The 18,665-nt window shown below is 35.8% G+C and overlaps 1 protein-coding gene across 5 annotated transcripts in view; it reads left to right on the forward strand.

Moving 5' to 3' along the window:
* Positions 1 to 18,665, forward strand: part of LOC127538067 (cyclic AMP-dependent transcription factor ATF-7) — a 92,036-nt gene that overhangs the window by 18,341 nt on the left and 55,030 nt on the right. For 4 of the 5 annotated variants that reach the window (XM_051961557.1, XM_051961560.1, XM_051961562.1 and 1 more), the window contains exon 2: positions 5,375 to 5,443. In XM_051961557.1, coding sequence (XP_051817517.1) covers positions 5,396 to 5,443 — 48 coding nt within the window. In that variant the 5' untranslated portion in view covers positions 5,375 to 5,395. Of the gene's footprint in view, positions 1 to 5,374; positions 5,444 to 18,665 lie in introns of those variants that run through there. The other variant, XM_051961561.1, reaches the window with a different exon arrangement.

Raw genomic sequence — 18,665 nt, forward strand, 5'->3', positions numbered from 1 at the left:
GTTTGATTTCTTATAAATTAGAGTCAGTTATCTATATATTTTGGAAATGAAGCCTTTATCAGAACCTTTGACTGTAAAAATGTTTCAGAGCTGCTTTGGAGGCAAACATGTTTCATCTTTTCAGGAGTGGGCAAGATGTAGAGTTGGATAGATGTGTCCAACTTCTATGCTTTGGTTACAGGAATCATAATAGTTTATTTTATTTTTGTTAACAATTTATTTTTAAAAATATTTTATTTTTTTCAATTATCAAAAGTTTGCCCATCTCACCTCTGACCTCCTGCCCCAAGAAAAACAAAACTTACAAACACAATCAATCTAAACAAATTTCTGCATTAGTCCTGTCTAAAATATTATTTGCTTATTCTGCACTGATTCCTTCGCCTCTCTCTCTGTTGGTAGGTAGCATATTTTATTCCTTTTGAATCACATTTGGTCATTACACTGATAAGAATTCCTAATTCTTTGGAAGTTTTTCCATTTACCATTGCCCTTTACAAATTGCTTGCTTCATATTGTTCACTTTACTTTGCAACCATTCATACAAATCTTCCCAAGTTTCTCTGAAAGTATTGCCTTCATCTGTTTCTCATAATTTATTCTTTCATTCCATATAAAAGTTTCCATGTTCCTGCTTCCTCCCCTGACAGAAACATATTCAGGAGTAACTTTCTCGATGCAATAAACAATTGACCAATGTGAAAAGCAGAAAAGATTCCCTTCCTCTTTTCCCTCACAAAATGATTATAGATCCTAAAGTATCAGCTGTTATCGTGGAAATGGAGCCAATGGCTAAGAAAACAAGAGCAAGATAAGAGTTCCTGGATGATTTTTAAATGATGACAAACTGGGTAATCCAAAAATCTAATTGCAGTCATTAGTCTGAACTTTTTTCCCTTCCAACCTTTTACTAGGACTGTTGACACTTCATCCTGGTTTGTCCTCTAGAAGTACTTGAAGACAGTATAATTGCCAGATGATAGGCCCTAGGAGCTATAGCAGCTGCAACAAGGGACCTGAATAGTCCTCAAACTAGAGGTGTTCCCCACCTGCCTACTTCAGAGATGGCTGTAAATGAAGCTTTGTTTTGTTTTCTTTTAATCAAATGATGTAATAAATGTAAAGTGCTTTGTAAACCTTAATATACGATATGTTGTTAACTGACGGCTATTATTGTTACTCTTTTAAGCACTCTTAGTGAAAGACCTATTTTACAAGAATATTTTAGAAATCTCTGGTCATCTAATGGTTAGCCATTCCCTCAAATCCCTTACAAATAAAGAATGAACTTTGTTTTTTATGGTGCTTGGGCCCTTCTGCTTCTGTTGGCAACTATATCTTGAATTTTCCTGTCTGAATTGCCACTGGTTTTTATCATTAGGAACCCAAAGAAATAGGTACCTGGATAAGTTTGTGTGTCGATTTTGTTCCTCATTTGGAGTTAAATATTTTGGGGAGTTATTGTGATTTTTTTTTTTCTTTCTATGCTTTTTTCAAAATATTCAGTTAATTTTTTTCTCTTCATTTTCTGTGTCACAGGGATCCTAAAGGGTCTCTTAGATCCTAAAATCTGAGAGATCTCTGGTCTGTGACCTCAAATAGAGAAAAAAATTGCATCTATATTTTTACTTGCTTTAGCATTTCCTTCAGTTACTTAAAAATGTTATTCTAAGAAGGCATCCATAGGTTTTAGCAGACTGCTAAAGGGATTGGTGACACAAAATAAAAGTTGAGAAGCTGTCCTGCACTATCACTTTGTGCATTTTGATTTTACTTAGGAAAAGAACTTTCTCTGAGGACATAGCCCTCTTAGGATTTCCTTTTTGTACATCTTCGTTTTCTGCTTCTAAAGATCCAGGCTGAAAGCCTCTTTTCTCTCTGACTCGGTGCCTCTTAATGTGTGTCTCCCTCTCCTGTCATTTATTATTTAGCTCTGTAAAATGTTTTGAGTTCAGTCTGTGTGAAGGATAAATCGGGAGGCAGACGACAGACTGTGAATGCAGTGCCTAGACACATGATCTGCTTGACAAGCAATGCAGTTACAAATGGGTTGTGAGTTAAATTTCAGTGAGTGGCAGCACCATTATTCATCAGGATTTCACCCTCTGTTTCCGTCTATTTATACCATAGAAATGTGTTGTGTTGGGATATTTCTTGAAAGGGATGGAAAGGAATCAGTTTGACTTGTAATTAGTTTTATTTTAAATATTAGAAAGAAGCAACAAGCATTTCTTCAGCTGCATCAGAAGACATAGAGTGGGAGGGGGGAGAAATTGAGAACATAAATTGGGTGTTAGCTGTAGTTTTCTCAAAGTGCAGTGTCTCCTATTTGTTTAATTACAATTAAATACAATACAATTAAATAGAGGAATTAGGAAAGGAGAGGTAAGAATGAGAGAATAATTTAAGAGTAATTGTTAATACTCATTAAAGATCTTGTGATTGTGATCTCCTTTTATGACATAGCAAATAAGTGGCCAAGTGGAAAGGAATCAATAAATTAATCAGATGGATTCACTGGCTGCTTGATTTTAATTTTTGAAAGTCATTCAAGTGTGTACCTATGTACATTTTTATGATTTCTCACAGGTTGTTTTTTGGTTTTGCTTTTGGTTACAAAACATATTTTTTCATTTTCTATAAAAAAATAATGTTGAAAAAGTTTGATTCTTTTTGACCAGGGGTTCTTAATTTTTTCCCTTTGTCATGGATTCCTTTGGCTTTCTGGTAAGGTTTATAAATCCCTTCTTAGAATGAAAGTTTTTAAATAATTGACGGAAATGCTTAATTTCTATTAAAGGTAAGTGAAAATAAAGATTTTTTTTTTCCTATTTAAGGAACTATGCTTTCCTGAAATCTATTCATGGACCCCAGATTTAGAACTCCTGTTCTAACTGGAAAGAAATCATTTTTCAGATTTCCCAGAGGGTATTTCCACCTGCCCTCCTCCCCCCTCCCCCCCACCTGTATTCTAGTGGTTATTCATTTAATTATGATAACTGGTTTTCAGAGCTTTTGAAAACGTAGGGCTTTTCTATCTTCTATGATCTATCTTACTTGGTTTTTGTTCTAGGATCTCAAATCACTTCCTTAAACTGAGGTTGTTCCCATTCCACTGCTAGAGAAACAGATCCTCCTTGCTTCCTTCCCCCTGCAAAACTGAGCAGATATCTCCAAATTTTAGAATCACGCTAAAGGTTGAAGAGTCCTGATTTCTGGTGCTCTGTTCAGTGCTTCTCCTTAAACTTTTATTGTATACTGTTTATATTCCCCTGTCTAGAGTAAGCAACAGGACTGCCTAGTTGAAATACAGGAACACTAGCCATTTGATACTGGTGTTGAGCATAGAAATTCTAGGACAGGGGACTCAAATTGAACTCTTATAAGCATCAGCAATAAGGATTTTTCTTTTCCCCCAGAGACGATAGCTACTTTCTAAAATTGGTTTTGGTCTTTACATTTATTTTTCACATTCATGTTATGGTTCCAGAAAGTGTTAAAATCCTCACATGTTTAAAACAAACAAACCAGAAAATCTTCTTGTCCTGAGGCTGTGTGAAGAAGAATGAAGCTCTCATTCTCCTAGTACCCAATCATCAGCTTGAGCTAGCTGCTCCTAGGAACAGAATTTATTGAAGCAATTTATCCTGGCTAAATGTGGTATAAATCTGTGTACACGTATGTACATACAGGCACTATTCCATTACAGCAGTGGTATGGCATCGGTTTCCCTCAGTTAGACCCTGTTCCTATCACACTGAAAGATGACCAAGAAACCATTTCTATTTCATCTGGCACCCCACATTTTAAAGCTTCTATTTGTTGTGTGATTTACTGATCAAACAGCCCAAAAGCCTAGTTTCCCCCAGAGTCGGCTTTAAGAGAGTAAGAGAGATGTTACTCAGCTATCCTCTGATATTTAAACTGGGCTTCATGGTCAGGAAACTGACAAATGTTGAACTTACATGAACCTTCCTGAGTCTGACATGACATTCTGCTTCTGCATCAAATTAAAAATTTGAAACCTAGTGACCCTTCCTATATACATATATAGTTCTAGATATAGTTCTTTCTTTCCTTTCCTTTCTATTTCTCTTCATCCCTCCTCCCCTCCTGTGCTTCCTTTTTACCTAAATTCTGTTTTCTTTCAGGGAATATCCCTGAATACTTATTTTGAAAGCTTACTCTAATATATTTCTTGTTCTTTTTTGCTTCCTCACTCTTTCAAAATATTTTTTATCCTTTTCAAATCTATTCCAGTAGATGTTATCCTCCAGCTTCAGTCTAACTTCACCTCAGTTATTTAGTTCTTAGCTAGGATATAAAAAACATCAACAACATTTCAGGATTAGATTTGCTGTTCTTTGTCAGTTTGGGAATTTCAACTAACTTTTCAAGACTCAATTTGAATACTTTTTTTAAAGGAAAGAGAGAAGCAGAAACTCATATTAGCTATGTTAGCTTCTTCTAAGGAGCAGAGGGGACATTGGTGATTCCTTTTAGGGCCATTTTGGTTCTCCCCTGCAGCAGTGCACATCTGTTGGCTTCAGCAGAGCCGCCCAGGAACTCTGGCCAGGAGCAGCACAAACAGCCGGAACATATTTGCCCAGTAAACCCCCAAAGAAATGACATTTGTTTTATTGCTGCTTTTTAAAACCTAGCCATAAATAGAATGGGGGTGGGGGTGGTACAGATATTGCCTGATTTGACATAGACAATTGGTAGGGGGAGAGGGAGGCTCCCAGTGGGGAGGAAAGGTTTTTGTTTTTATTTTTGTATTAATGAAAATAATTTCCCACGCAGCCCAATAGGATGGGTGCTTTGTTTTCCTTGGCAATAATCTGGGATAAATGGCCCTTGCCAACAGCCTCGTAGTTTATACACCGGGGAGCCAGATTATGGCCTTGTAAAATGGAGCACCCCTCCTATAATCCCTTAATTAATTAAATGACAAATTTTGGTCTTCTCTAGGTCAGAAATATGGCTTGTGCATCAGGCACTCAGTGGATTTATCGACATGGGAAACTGCACTGGCTGTAATTCAGCAGTCTGACTGGGGGGGGGGGGGGCGGGGAGAGGTCGAATGTGTGTGAGTGTGGGGTGATGCTCTATATTTGAAAGGGGAAAATTTTTTTTAAAGGCTTAAAATTCTTTGACCATTTAAACCTACATTTTCCTAATCACCAGTTTCACTTGAGGTACCTAACACATGCCACATGTCTAGCAGGTTCTGGGGCCCCTCAAAGTAGCCTGTGTTTGATAGATTACATTCCTAGTTACAACACCTGCTTCTAGGCTTGATATTTTTGTAATACTTTTTTTTGTGCCCCAGTGTATTTAAAATAACTTTTTCCCCCTCCTTCCCCCTCCCCAGCTCCGCTCAGCTATATGAAATATGGGAGACGACAGACCGTTTGTGTGCAATGCCCCGGGCTGTGGACAGGTACGTTTACAATATACTTTATTGTGAATGTCTCGTTGTGAATCAAAGTGGCTGTTTTATCACTAAGGCAAAGAGTTTAAAGCCGGTATTTTACGTGATCACTGGAGGTAATCAGATCAGAGGATTTGCAGTGTGTAAATCCAAGTTATGAGGAAGTGTAGGCACTCTACTGTAATGAAATCTGCCTTGCTTTCTTCCATATTATTATTCTACTGGTGTTTGTTTCCCAACACAAGGCAGGGGAAAAAAACATTGTCCTCCCTTTAAGCTTCTGAGACTGGCCATCTGAATACAAAGAGAGTTTGGAAATTTCAAAGACTTTTTTTCCCTCTACCCCTTAGGAGATACATAAGACCACCTAGCATATTTTTAAGGGGCAACTGAGATTGCAGCTATCATTTGTATACCCCAAAATACTAATGTCTATTTTGAACTCAGTAAATGGGTGGGGGGGAGGGAAGGGAGAAACACATGACTTTTTTTGCATAAGCTTAGAAGGAACCATTAGTGAAAGGTATCTAGTACAGCCATCAAGGATTTGTATATATAAATACACAAATATTTTTTTTTTGTGTGTGTGTGTGTGTGTGTGTACACATACATACATACACATTATATACTGCCTACAGAATCCCTCTGCCATTTTCCAGCCAAACCCAGAATACATTTTGTGTAGGCTTCTATTCACCACTTAATAATGTAGACATGTCTAAATTATGATGTTCTGATCTATACTTTTTTTTTAAGTTTTAGTTTTATAGTACTTCTGTTCTTAGATCATATTTTTTTTTTTTCCCCTCTACTTCTCTCGTGCCACAGAAGGATAAGGAAAGAGAAACAAAAACCTATTTATATCCCTTCTTATGTGTTATAGCTCATTAAGTAATACATATATCAAGGATAACCAAGTTCTAGTCATGTAAATGTGAACTTGGGATATCTACAGAAGTTGCAGAATTTTTAAGTTATTTAAGGAGGGGAGTGAGTAATGGGGAGTTTCCAAAGTTTCACAGAATGCACAAACTTTTCTTTTACTGTTCTGTTGAGTATATCAGTATTGATCCCTTTCCTTGAAAAAGCCATCAATTCAGACTTTTCGGGGGGATTGTTTTCCATGACACTTTATCTTTAGTTTTTATTAAAAAATGTTCTCTGAGGGACCTTTCAGCTCTAAAGTCTACAATTCTATAATTCAATAGGAGGAAATTTGAGTTTGTTTCATGGAAATTAATTCTATAACAAATGCTTCATTCATAAAGCAAGAAATACCTCTAAATGATCTCAGGTTCTATTCAGTTCCTTGTAACTTTTTCTCAAGAAGCAAAAATTTAATGTGGTCAACTACTGTGATACTTCTTAACAACAGGTTAAGATATAATGGTATAGAGAAATTCTAAAGATATAATGATGTAGAGAAACTGTTTTCTTTATATCCTACTTAAAAATAATGTTAACTTAGATTTATGTAGCACTTCAAAGTTTGCTGAGCCCTTTTAAATCTAGTATCTTATTTCATACTCTGTAAGATATTATAAATTTTGTTATCCCCTTTCATAGATGAGCCCTAGGGAAGATATGTGACTTGCCTGTTGATCATAAGTAATACCCCTAATTCCATTTGAGTCTGCTTTGTTATTATAACACGGTTAGAAAATATACCAAATTGTATATGAATTTGAAATTTTTTTTTCCTCTTTTGCTTTGTATTTAAAATTTATCTCTTTTGGACTACAGGTTTATTTTCACAGTTTTAATACCTTGTGTTCTATATTAAATTTGGAACAAAGAGATTTGTCTTGGGTTTTTTTTTTAAATAGGAAGAGGATGGAGGCTTCAAACTCCATAATAGTTATCTAGGTGGCATTCTTGGCAAAATTCTAGAGCACAGTTTTAACAATATGATCTGTGACCTGGAAAGTAGAGATGATATTTAAGGAACAGCATAAGTTCTACCTTTTCACTAATTTTTGATACGTTCATTAGACTAGATTAGGCGATTGCTATGGACACAGTTTACCTGGATTTTAAGCAAGCATCTGATAAAGACATTATTCTTATGAATGATATAGAGAGATGTAGCCTAAATTATAATACAGTTAGGGGAAATTAGAGTTGCTTGAATGATTGGACCCAAAGAATAGTCATTAATGAAATAAATGTCAACCTGGAAGAAGGTCATTGTCCCTTAGATCTGTCCTGGGGCCTGTTCTGCTCATCATTTCTGTCAGTATTTTATAGTGAAGATATGCTTATCAAATTTGCAGGTAAGATGGGAGAGATGGTTAAGACAATGAATGTCAAAATATTGGGCCAAATGATAAGATGAAGGAAGCAATAGCATATGACTCTTAAATTTATATACTAAGTCATAATTTCTTGTAAATGCCAATCTTTCATCAACTACCTCCTGGGCCTCTCCTGAAAATTCAAACTTTCCTTATCTAATACGCTTTTGGATTATTTCTCCTCCAACTCCAAACTATCTCAAAATCTCACTCATTGCATCCTCTCCTGAGCATCAGGTTGTAAACCTCCAGTCTTGAGGTCATCTTCACTTGTTCCTTTTCCCTCAAATTGTATCTAATCAGTTCCTAAATCTCCCCTCCCCCCTTTCTGCCTTAATAGCTTTTCTACTGTCCCCTTCTTTTCATTCATATAGCTACCATCTTTTTCACCTCTCCTCTGGACTAGGATTTAAAATTGGTCTTCTAGTCTCTACCTTTTCTCTCTAATCTGTTTCTCCCTTCCATTGATAGAATAATCTTCCTAAAGCATAAGTTTGACCATGTCATTCCTTCATAAAAACTTTTAATGGCTTTGAAGTTGCCTCTATGACAATATACAGACTCCTCAGTTTGGTGTCTAAAACCCTTCTCAATCTGGCTTCAGCTTCCTTTTCCAGGCTTACGACATATTCTCCTTACTCACTCAGGTTTCCAGCCAAATTGGCCTACATATAGCTCCTCAAATGATACCCCCATCTTTCATTGTACATAGCCTATACCTCTTTCCAGGAATGAACTTTTCCTTAACTTCTTCCTTTTGGATTTCCTAGCTTATTTCAAGGCTAGCTAATTTGCCTTTTCCCTTAGTTGTTACTTCTTTCTTCTTTCTCTTGGAATTATCATTTGGAAGACAGTATAGTACAGTGAATAAAGTGCTAGAGTTGGAGTCATGAAGACCTTTGTTCATATCCTTCTATCACTGATGCTTACTCACAATGTGATTCTGGGCATAGTAACCTCTTTCAGCCTTAGTTTTTTTTATCTGTAATTATAACTGTGCCTCACAATGCTATTGTGAAATTCAAATGAGATAATGGATATAAAGTATTTAAATGCCAGTTTAACTTAATGCCAGTTATTGTTAATAGCATGGATATATTTCTTGCTTTACATGTTATATTTCCCTATTAGAATGTAAGCCCCTTGAAAGTGATTTGCATAACTACAACTGTATAATTATCAAATGACTTGATATTTTAGTGGTGGGTGAAGAGTGGCAAGATGAAACTGATGTTAAAATTGTTGTATGTGTATTTTAAAAATATTAATTGAAATTAAAAATAACTTTGGAATTTACCCATAAAAAAAAAAAAAAGAATGTAAGCCCCTTAAGAGCAAGGATTGATTTTCAATATATCCTTGTACCTCAGGCACAAGTATACACACAATGTGTTTGTGTGGCACATAGTGCTTTGAACGGTTTTCTTTCTTTGTTTTTACATCTAGACTTGTAACACTATTAGTTATATATAGGTTTACAAAATCAGTCTATGTCTGAGTTAGGAGGCTACCTCCATTTACTATTCTACTTTGCACACAGGAGAGGATTAATCAGTATTTATTGGATATGATTCATGAATTCTACATTTTTCATAACCAGGATTTCGTGTTCTATTCCTGCTATTCTATGAATTCTCACAGAGTGGCCCCTGGGCCTAGAATGTATTCTTTACTTATTTTCACATCTCAGAATATTTGCCTTCTTTCAGAGCTCCCTCAGGTCTTTCATCCTTCATGTGCCCTTCCCTGGTGCCCCTAGTTCCTGGTACTCTTGCCTTTCTTGAATTACTTTGTATTCTATTTTTCGGTATATATTCTACAAACTAGAGTAGAATAGAATGTCCTTGTGGGCCAGGACTATTTCTTTGTATCTCTTACTCATTGCCTTTCATATAATAAGCATTTACTAAATATCTGTCCAAGTGAGGTAGAAGTTTCAATCTGCTGTGTAATATGTCCTCCAAAAAAGCTCAGGAGATGATGGCTTGAAGTATAGAGGGACAATGTCAGTTATGTGGGGACTAGTGGTTTCTTTTCTGAATTCTGCATTTTATCCTCTTTTATTTTATTTTATTTTTATTATTTTTTTAAAATTTTTATTTAATGATTACTTTATATTGACAACATTATCCCTTGCACTCGTTTCTTTTCCGATTTTTTTCCCCTCCCTCCCTCCACCCCCTCCCCTAGATGGCAAGCAGTCCTTTATATGTTGGATATGTTGCAGTATATCCTAGATACAATATGTTTGCAGAACCGAACAGTTCTCTTGTTGCATAGGGAGAATTGGATTCAGAAGGTATAAATAACCCGGGAAGAAAAACAAAAATGCAGATAGTTCACATTCGTTTCCCAGTGTTCTTTCTTTGGGTGTAGCTGCTTTTGTCCATCATTGATCAATTGAAACTCAGTTAGGTCTCTTTGTCAAAGAAATCCACTTCCATCAAAATATGTCCTCATACAATATCGTTGTCGAAGTGTATAATGATCTCCTGGTTCTGCTCATTTCACTTAGCATCAGTTCATGTAAGTCTCGCCAGTCCTCTCTGTATTCATCCTGCTGCTCATTTCTTACAGAACAATAATATTCCATAACATTCATATACCACAATTTACCCAGCCATTCTCCAATTGATGGGCATATTTTAATGATCTAGAAAAAATAACAACAAAATTCATATGGAACAATAAAAAGTCGAGAATCTCAAGGGAATTAATGAAAAAAAAAAATCAAATGAAGGTGGCCTAGCTGTACCTGATCTAAAATTATATTATAAAGCAGCAGTCACCAAAACCATTTGGTATTGGCTAAGAAATAGATTAGTGGATCAATGGAAAAGGTTAGGTTCATAAGACAGAATAGTCAGTTGTAGCAATCTAGTGTTTGACAAACCCAAAGCCCCTAACTTCTGGGAAAAGAATTCATTATTTGATAAAAACTGCTGGGATAATTGGAAATTAGTATGGCAGAAATTAGGCATGGACCCACACTTAACACCATATACCAAGATAAGATCAAAATGGGTCCATGACCTAGGCATAAAAAACGAGATTATAAATAAATTAGAGGAACATAGAATAGTTTATCTCTCAGACTTGTGGAGGAGAAAGAAATTTGTGACCAAAGATGAACTAGAGACCATTACTAATCACAAAATAGAAAATTTTGATTACATCAAATTAAAAAGCCTTTGTACAAACAAAACTAATGCAAACAAGATTAGAAGGGAAGCAATAAACTGGGAAAACATTTTCACAGTTAAAGGTTCTGATAAAGGCCTCATTTCTAAAATATATAGAGAACTGACTCAAATTTATAAGAAATCAAGCCATTCTCCAATTGATAAATGGTCAAAGGATATGAACAGACAGTTTTCAGAGGATGAAATTGAAACTATTACTACTCATATGAAAGAGTGTTCCAAATCATTATTGATCAGAGAAATGCAAATTAAGACAACTCTGAGATACCACTACACACCTGTCAGATTGGCTAAGATGACAGGAAAAAATAATGATGAATGTTGGAGGGGATGCGGGAAAACTGGGACACTAATGCATTGTTGGTGGAGTTGTGAACGAATCCAACCATTCTGGAGAGCAATCTGGAATTATGCCCAAAAAAATTATCAAATTGTGCATACCCTTTGATCCAGCAGTGTTTCTATTGGGCTTATATCCCAAAGAAATACTAAAGAAGGGAAAGGGACCTGTATGTGCCAAAATGTTTGTAGCAGCCCTGTTTGTAGTGGCTAGAAACTGGAAAATGAATAAATTCTGCATTTTAGAAAAGACAGGGATAGATTGAAATAGATCCAATGGAAGGTGACCAAGGTAAGAGGACAGGAGACCAAGGCACATGTTTAACCCCTCATAAACACCTCCTATCCTCCCCCCCCCCCCAACCCCCTCAGTAATAAAACAGAAACTAGGTATACAAGGCAAAGCATCACCCAGGCTTTTTGGAGGAGTAATAGAACTGCAAAAATAATTGGTTTAGGCAAGAACCAGTTCTGTTTACTCATTTAGCATCTGTTCATGTAAATCTTTCCAGGCTTTTCTGAAATCATCCTGTTCATTATTTCTTATAGAATAATAATATTCCATAACATTCATATATCATAATTTATTCAACTCTTCTCCAACTGATAGACATCCACTCAGTTTCCAGTTCTTTGCTGCTGCAAACATATTTGTACATGTAGGTCCTTTTCTCTATTTTATGATCTCTTTGGGATACACAGACTTAAGTCAATCTGAGAGATGTGAATGGCGTTCTTCAGAGTTGTCTCAATTTGCATTTCTCTAATCAATTTAGATTTAGAGCAAAAAAAATTGTTGTTATTTTTTTTAAGAAAAAGAGTAGTACTGAAATTGATATTCTAAAAATCTTTTTCTCTCAGAGACAAGAGATTTGTGGTATGGATAAAACAAAGGCACACTTTTTATTGTGCCTCCTTCCTGATCTCCTACCTACCAGTAATACTATACTATTTAGTGCTTGCTCTTTCTATTTCATTGTATTATGGAATGAATGAATCAGTGAATCATTTATTAAATGCTGGAGATACAAATAGAAAAGTAAGTCCCTGCTCTCACATTCTAATGGGGGAGACAACCCAGTGGAAGTTTTCAGTTACAAATCATATAAAGAGTTTCCATGCTCCTTAGAGTGCATCAGCAAATCAGATGATCATACCTCTTCTTTCATACCATTTCCACATAGAAAGTGATACCAGTGTCAAGAACTTTCCTTTCTGGGTCTTTGGTAGCTATGGCAGTAACACCTGCAGGAGCAGTTGCCAGACTGACCCTTGGGAGGGATTGCGTCTCAGGATGATGGCTGTGAGGGCTAGGCTAGAAAAACATTGCTATTCCAAAGACTTGGGTTCAGGGTACTTGGCCATTTTTTTCAGTAGAGAATCAATCTGGTGGTTGGAAGAACACTGCTGTTCCCAAGGTTTTCAGGTACTAAGTTGTCTCCATCAGATCTGAGGGGAGATGGTAGTCAAAGTGGTGGTGGTGGTGGTAGTGGTAGTGAACTTGCTGATTCCTGCTAGATTCAGCTAGGTTGGTTTGCCTGGGCCTATGGGTGGCAATATAGTTGATGAGGATGGCTGACTTTTTTTTCTGAAGGAGCTGCTTCCCCAGATAATGGAGTGAAGGCTGAGTGCTATGGAGAAAGTATATTTTGTGACTTTTAAAGAATTATGTGTTAGCTGTTATCACTAGTAGCCTTCCCTTGTTACTCTCTCCTGTGTCATTAATGTTCCACTGGTATTTTGATTGTCATATTTCATTAAAACTTCCAGCTTGGGTATAAAAGGTTTATTTTCCAGTGATTAAGTGAGTGTGGAAAACAAGGACAACTAACTAACCTTCTCTTCCATTCTGATTGCTCATTTCTTGGAAAAAGGATAGCAATGCTCCAAGGGATGTTAGGAAAACAAGTTGATTCATCTTTCTTTCAGAACTTTTATCAACTTTATCTTCAGGTGAGAATATAGTTCCTTATGCAAACTCTCTTTTAGTTTCTTAGAATTTTCCATAGGCTTATTTCCAGATATATGAAATCATGAAAAGATTTCAAAGCAAAGAATAAAAGAAAACCAGATGTATGGCTCATACCTTAATTCTAAGACAGGGGTCACTTTGAAGCCATCTAACTGAACATAGTCCATATTCCCTATTCCTATATTTCCTATATAGCATAGCACAGAGACCACTTAAACTTCAGGAGAAATAGTCTTTATGTTTAAATAGATTTAAAGCATTTTGCCTTAGAGACTATAGAGCATTGGTGTCAAGATTTAGTAGAAACAGGGACAATTAAATTGTGCATGAGGATTCCTGTGGCCATTTTTGATATAAAAAACCAATATTAACATTTTCTATGTTTCGTTGTATTTTTTTATTTTATTAAATATTCTTAATTACATTTAATCTAATTACATTAGACACTTTGGGGATGTTTATCAAGACAGAATGAAAGTTTTAAAAACATTCAAACAATTGGATTAGTTTTCAAATCAGAAGACAAATTATTTAAAAATCCATAGAAGTTGCCTATTTGTACCCACCAGAGTTTACTGTCTTTCACTATTATTTTCTCAGAGTTTTTCCCGTTCACCCTTGTATTAAGGAACTACCATAGATTAATCTTGAAAGAAGGTGAGAGGAAAATTTACCTAAAATAGACTAGAAGAGTCTGCTACCCACCATATAATCAAAACTGCTGGGCCTTCGGTGGATACGTAAACATGTTTTGGTTGCTAGGTCTTTAATGGCTGTTATTTTTGGATTCTGTTCATGATCTACTTCCCAACAGTAAGTCTAATGTGACACAGCTGAGTTCTAAATGTGCTGCATGTACTTTTAGAAAAGATGCTGCTGAAGGTCGTACAGTCTACATTCTTGTCTTAAAAGACAGGTGATAGGATTTTGTGTATGTGTGCTTTCCCTTCACTGAGTTCTTCCACACACTGTATCCTCCAGGACCTTTCATCTTTACAAAAAGGAACTAGGGAAAGCAGTATTGTGGTTAATACCTCTCAGTGGAGTTAAGTACCAGGAGTAGTTAATGGAGGTGTCTCCTGAGAATGAAGTACTGTTGTTAGGGCAAACAACACCTCAGATGCCAGATTGGCAAAGGATTTGTTAGGTGTAAGCTATGTTAGTTTTTTCTAAATGTGTTAGAGAATGCCATCTATATATAATAACGGAACTATGATGTTGCTTTGCCTTAGTGTTATAAAACAATAAGAATATAATTAAGACTTCTCTTGTTCCATGAATATGGAAAAACTTCCTAAATCATTCATGTTATCTATGGGAAGTAGCTATCTGAAATTATATTAATGTGAAAGTATTGTAAAGTAAGTAAAGGCAAGAATTTGTAAGTCCTATTTCTGAAATTAAGATTTTTCATCTGGGTAGTTTATTATATAAGTGTAATTATATGTCTGTCTATTATGCATCCTTCATATGTGTAATTTTTTACATTTAGATCCAAATTTAACAGGTCAGTAGATTCTATCAGACTCTTAGCTCCCTATGTTCAGATATGATCCAGGCCAGGCAGCTTTAAACAGACATTCTGACTCTCTAGTTGTTTGTTTTGATCTGAGTACCTGTAAAAATAGGCTAAGTATACTACCAACATATTGCTAAGACTTTTCTGCTTCTCTAAATATGGGAACACATTTTTCACTTGCAACGGGCCTTTAAGGAGATGCCACTGAAGGACTATTATTAGTATTAGTCCATTATCATCATTGAACAAAGGGTTTCTGTCACAACCATTCTGCATCATTCAAGCTGCCATTGTATCTAATTAGGGCCAAAATCCTGATTGACCTTTGGATCATTGCTTATGTTCAGACTTGACATGGGCTTTTTTTCCCTAAGGATAACTACCACCTGATCTTTTCTATAGAGTGGCCTCAGAGTAATTTGGAAACAGACTAGAGGCCTATCAATAACTGTACCATGAAACATGTCAGATCATAGCCCTCTGGACTTTTTTTTTAATCTCTTTCAAGGCCAAGAACAATGGTAGCAGTGGGATAGGGGGCAGCTTGTTGTACTCCTTATCTTGTCATATATAGGAATAATGTTTATGGTACTGTAGTCCTGGCTTCACTTGGCATTTAACCAACCTCCAAAGCCATTTATTGCTTCATATACTCTGCCACTGTGAACATTATCCCTTAAATCTCTATTGCTTTGTAATATACGAAGCAACAAATATCGCCTATGATTGGTTAAATTCTGGTATGCCACAAAGGTATATGTTTTATAGCCTGTGTAACAGAGACCCATGGAGATGATCCCCATTATCTTAGACCCTTCTCACCACATTGAGTGGGGCAAAGTAGTGCTGTGGGATTGTAAACATGAAAGTCTGTCCTTTTAGCAGATTTCCCCTGGAATGGTTAAAAAACAACAAGGAATCCTGATTTGGAGCCTATTCTTAATTTCTTATGTTAGACTCCTTAAATTGAGTGGTATTGAAGGAAAGTAACTGTTTTGCTGAATGGATGCTGTTTGTGACAGTTTAAATCAGGGTAGGACCTGGTTGCCAAATAGATTTCAAGGAAAGAAAAAACAAAAAAGGGGATAAAGCAGTATATTGTAATGGGGTATTGGTTCCTAGCTTCAGGTAGAACCCTAAATAAATACCACTGAGGATCTGCAAATATCTTTTGGAAAGGTTAAAAAAAAAAAAAGGGAACCCTGTCCCTCTTCTCTTTAGTGACTTGGACTTACTTTTAAGTTTTCATTTATTATCATTAAAATATAAGTGAGGTTACACAAAAAATACTGGGCATCACAAGGAATATATGTGAACCTGACTTTGGGAATCTGTCAACTCTGATGTAAGAAGTATTTATAGACTTTGACAGGTGAGATCAATTTCCACCAAACAAAAGCAAGCTTTCTTTCCCTACCTTCCCCTCCCCCTACCCCACCAAGAGTTTTTTTTTTTTTTTTTCCTAAACCATCACACATTTCAAATCTTTTATTTAATAATTCATGGTCTATTCAATAATTCATTCAGCCCCCATCTGGTAAGAGTGTTTGCATGCTGCCAAGCAGCTGAAAATACACTGTGTAATACTCAATTAGGCCAAATGTTAACCTTATTTTTCTGTAATAATATAGTGTGTTTGTGCATCACCTTTCTGGAACACACAAAATGTTCTATAACTATGTTTTTTTTTAAATATTATTGATTTTTAAGTTGGTTTTACATCACCTATATTTCCCAGTGTGTTGCTCCTCTCTCATCCTTACATCCTTTATTACAAATTACAAATTTATTACAAAAAAATGGGGGAAAAGTTCAGCAAAAGTAATACACATTGAAAAAGTATTACATGCTCAGTATTCCACATATGTACCTATTCCTCTGTCTCCCCCCTCACTTTCCCCAAAAGACAGGAAGTTAATCTTCTTTTCCTCTCTTCTTCAGGACCAAACTTTTCATAATTTAATATTTATTTTCACTTGCTTTGTTCTTTTTATTTACATAGTTGTAGTTATTATGTATATTGTTTTCTTGGTTCTTCCTTCACTTTGCATCAGTTCATACAAATCATTATAGTCATCCTTTCTTTACATCATAACAATATTCTATTACACTCATGTACCATAACTTATTTAACTACTCCTTGGTTTAAAGAGCATTGTAGATATCTCTTTTCAGTCTTTATGCTCACTGTGATGGAAATAGGCAGTGGTGACTGGGATGGGGAAAACTAAGAGAAGGTTAGCATTTTGCCTAAAAAATAGCCAGTGATTTCAGCTGCAGACCAAGTGACAGAACCCAAGTTTTTTATTTTCCAATGTGGTAGTTTTGCCATGTGTCCTTTGGAACTTCTAGTAGGATCATAAGATGATAGATTTAGTTTCTGTGGAACACAATTTATTTTTGAGGGTCAGGTATTTAGCAAATTAGGTGAATTTTTTTCTTCCTTAGTCCTACCTGCAAGTTCATATGTAGCTATATAAATCATGCCCAGGAAATAGAGAAGAATCAGTGCTTTGATTCCATGCTCAAGAACTCTGAAATTCCTTTATTTAATCATTTCCTAATATTTTGCTTCTTTTGTCCCGATTTTCTATCCCTATAACTAAGGTGAAACTATTCTCTTTCTAAATGGGCAACTTTCCTTCATTATCAAATTTGATAATCTTTACTCAGTCCTCATCCTTCCTGACTTTTCTACAGCATTTGATACTGCAGACCACTTTCTTAATGGGTGTTTAGCTTTCCATAACACTGTTCTATTCTAGTTCTCCTCCCTGTCTGGATCTCTTATAGTCTCCCTTGCTATATCATCATTATCTATGTCATATCCACTAATTATGGGTATACTCCTAAGGTCACAGACCTTCTCATTTCTCTTTATAGTCTCTCTGTTGGTGATGTCATCAGCTCTCCAGATTCAGTTATCTCTAGGCATATATATATATATATATATATAAAAATATAAATTCCCAATCTACTTACACAGTCCTACTCTCTTACTTGAGCTCCAATATATATCACAAAGTGCCTGTTGCACATTTCAAACTGAATATCTTACAGGGTTTTCAACCTCAGCATCCCAAACAGAACTTATCTTTCCTACAAATTTATGCTTTTCCAAATCTTTCTGACACTACAGAACACCACCATCCTTCTAGTCATTCTTCACTCTTACACCATTTACCTAACCAGTTGCCAAATCTTGTTAACTACTTTTGAGATCACATTTGAACTCAAGTCCTCCTGATTTCAAGGCCAATGCTCTTATCTATTATGTAACCTACATTTCCCTTGATTCCTTTTCCACATGATCGCCTATGTATGTCCTCTTCTTTTCTGCTTACACAATCACCACCCTAGGTTAGGCCTTTATAACCTCTGGACTGGACTTACTCTCTAATTTAGTTCTCTTTCTCAAGTCTTCTTCACTCTAATCTATCTTTATCATCCACCTAGCCATCAAAATGTTTTTCCTAAAATGCAGGATAATACATAGTATTTGCAATGGTTGCCTTTTGTCTCTAAGATCAGTTATAAATACTGGTATTTAAAATTCTTCACAACCTGGTCTTCTGCCTTTTTAATCTTTTTGCCTGCACTTTTTACTTTTGTGTTTCTCACATAGAACACTTAATCCCCTGACTTTGTCTCCTTTGTACTGGATGTCTCCTATGCCCAGAAAGTTGTTGTTTACCTCTGCCTTTTGGAATCCCTGGTTTTCCTTTAAAACTCCACAGAAGTGCCACTTTATACATTAAGTATTTCCTGACCCTCCCCTCTTCCCTCCAATCTCCCTACAGTTGTAATGTCCCCCCTTCCAAAATTTTCATGATTTAATTTTGTTATATTCTCTGAATATACTTATAGATGTACATGTTGCCTCCTCCATTAGAATGTCAGCTAT

This window comes from Antechinus flavipes, chromosome 5, assembly GCF_016432865.1.
Source record: "Antechinus flavipes isolate AdamAnt ecotype Samford, QLD, Australia chromosome 5, AdamAnt_v2, whole genome shotgun sequence".
In the NCBI taxonomy this organism is placed as follows: Eukaryota; Metazoa; Chordata; class Mammalia; order Dasyuromorphia; family Dasyuridae; genus Antechinus; species Antechinus flavipes.